At 38.3% G+C, this 2,443-nt stretch overlaps 1 protein-coding gene across 1 annotated transcript; it reads right to left on the reverse strand.

Moving 5' to 3' along the window:
- Positions 1-10: 10 nt before the first annotated feature.
- On the reverse strand, positions 11-2,002 carry LOC134620452 (protein SPO16 homolog). The gene is made up of 5 exons (XM_063466615.1): positions 1,861-2,002; positions 1,539-1,632; positions 821-992; positions 258-336; positions 11-153 (listed from the first exon to the last, which is right to left on the reverse strand). Exons 1-5 carry the CDS (start codon positions 1,924-1,926, stop codon positions 13-15), a joined length of 552 nt encoding a protein of 183 aa, XP_063322685.1. The 5' UTR covers positions 1,927-2,002; the 3' UTR covers positions 11-12.
- Positions 2,003-2,443: the final 441 nt, after the last annotated feature.

The raw sequence follows: 2,443 nt of genomic DNA on the forward strand, positions 1-2,443 counted from the left end.
TGCTGGTTAGCATTAAATAAAACATGTCGAATCACCTGCCTGGTTTTGCAGAATGTCTCTTAACATTTCCCACACAGGACTGCTTTCAATGATGTGAGCCCGAGCCAGAGAAATCCGGTCCCGGATGCTGTCTACATGGGGTTTACTGGTGGCCTGCAGGAAGGTGTGGCTTAATTTAATTCAAGGTTTCACAAGGACACATCAGTTTATCTAATTTATATTTAAAATATACCAAATAGCTGTGCCTCCATTGTTACCTTGGCAATTGTTAACATCCCTTTAACAATTTCATCAGTGTTTTGCACAGGCAGGATCCTAAGATTGCTGCCAAAGAATCTGCAAGAGATAAAGACATCCTTAGTACAATATAGTTATTCTGTTTTCAATATAGAACCTTTAAAAACAAAATCCACAAATTCTTTGACAGACAAGAAAAAAAGCAAAGTTAGGGGAGATGAAATACAAAAAAGATACCAATAGCAATAATGACAATTAAAAAAACAATTACTCTGAAAATTCTTACAGAGTCATAAATATCTATGGTTGATTTTTCAGAGGCTATTTATTCTTCTGTAGCCTGCTTATTGGTTTGAATATGTAGATAGCCAACCGTATATCAACATAGAAGTTACTGTAGGTGGACAAATTTCAGGTTGGCAATCAGCAGACAAACTAAATAATAAAGAACCCGAGGCTGACCCATGAGGTACTCCGACATCATCATTATTATATCCTCAAGCTGCTGTCACAAAGCCTTGTAACCAGAGCGTTAGAATCAGTTAAGTAAAGCAAAAATGACACAACATGACTATTAATCTACCGGTTTTGAATCACAGTCAGCGTTTCCAGTTCCTTTTTTCCTTTAAATGGTGAACGAAGGAGTAAAAAGCAGTTGCGGTGGACTTGCACAAATTTCTTTATCCTCTCAAAGACTCCCGATTCTTCAGAGGGCTCTGGGAGGTCTTGCGGGTCAACCATCAGGAATGCAGTACCTGCAATAAATAAAAACAAAACAAAAACACACACACACACACATATATATATATATCTGTAAGTATGGGCTTTAATTCTGCCACAATCAGGGATGAGACCAAACGAGTTCCACTCACACCCTCTCCTCTGGTGGTAAATTAATGTATATGTAGGAGTACTTTTACTTAATCACTTGAAACATATTTTGATGCTAAAACATTCCCACTAAGCTACTTAAATAGGATTATGACTCAAGTAAAGAGCCTAAATCAGGGGTGTTAAACATAAGGCCCAGGGGCTTTTGGACAGCTTTAGAAAATGTGAAAGATTGCAAAGATTTAGAACTTTTAACTGTATTTTCATAAGTTTTAGAGCTTTCCCAGTTGATATAAACCCCGACCCCCCACTGCCATCACACTAAACCAAAGTATGAGGTCATTTACTGTGAACAATGAAAACTTTACATTATATTATTAAAATCCACTGAGTGTCTTATAGAAAACAGAATAATGTCTTATAGTGGTTTATAAAATACACGGCAGGTGTACTTTGGGACTCGGGTTTACCCGATAGAGGAAAAATGAAGGCTCCGGGATGAACACTGTCTGAAAACCTGATGCGGTGCTGCTGAGCGTTTAGCATCCTAATGATTTCGTGGCTCTGTGGAAACAAAATGAAGATAAGTTAACTGCTAGCATCGTTAGCTGGTACAGTTCTTTATTCAAAGTCAGAGGTGGGCAAATAACTAATATTTCACGTATTTTGTCGGTGCTAGTGCCTTGGCTTCATGGCTAAAGCTCATTATGTTAACTTATTCTTTTGTAACTGCCACCAGAAACCGACCAAGCAAAACATTTTGACGGTTCAGGTTAAACTTTCTAACATTACCTGAAGCGATGTGCTGACAATAATCGTTGTTTTCCACTGAGAAGTCGCTTCTCCGCATGTCGCCATTGCCTGCTAGTTATTAACAAGTGAACGACACGGTTCCGATGACGACACTCTTAACCTGGTTACCGTTTTTGGTCCAAAGCTGTTCCTGCAGCGGATTCAGCCGTCTGTTATGTCATGCCACCAGGACGCCACCAGAGGGCGCTGCGGTAAAACGTAACGTCCTGTTCATCGACAAAAGCGTTTGTTTTCTTTAATTTCCTTTTCTCCTTTAAATGGGGCATGAAACAAAAAGTTCCTGTAATTATCTGCCATTCCAAATACCAGCTTTTTTAAAGCTGAAGTTATAAGTGTTAAGTTTAAATATGGACCAATTTGTAGACTTCAAAACTTAAAATATTAAAATTAGACAAATGCTGGTCGTATTTTGCTGTCATGCAATTAAAAGTAAAGTTTGGGACGTGCAAGTGCCTATGCATATTTAGATTTCTAGCCGTGGTCTGAAAAAAAAATGCACAAAGTAGTCAACTTGACCCAGTGTTATTAATCACACTGCTCATTTCTTTCAGAAACACAAACT

The sequence above is a fragment of the Pelmatolapia mariae genome, linkage group LG23 (assembly GCF_036321145.2).
Source record: "Pelmatolapia mariae isolate MD_Pm_ZW linkage group LG23, Pm_UMD_F_2, whole genome shotgun sequence".
NCBI classification, from domain to species: domain Eukaryota; kingdom Metazoa; phylum Chordata; class Actinopteri; order Cichliformes; family Cichlidae; genus Pelmatolapia; species Pelmatolapia mariae.

What these genes read in the sequence shown, in the direction of transcription:
- LOC134620452 (XM_063466615.1), bottom strand. Translation starts at nt 1,926, where the DNA reads ATGGCGACATGCGGAGAAGCGACTTCTCAGTGGAAAACAACGATTATT. An exon ending in CTTCATTTTTCCTCTATCGG is followed by an intron (nt 993 to 1,538) that starts GTAAACCCGAGT and finishes TATTTATTGCAG; the next exon opens with GTACTGCATTCCTGATGGTT. An exon ending in CTGACTGTGATTCAAAACCG is followed by an intron (nt 337 to 820) that starts GTAGATTAATAG and finishes TATCTCTTGCAG; the next exon opens with ATTCTTTGGCAGCAATCTTA.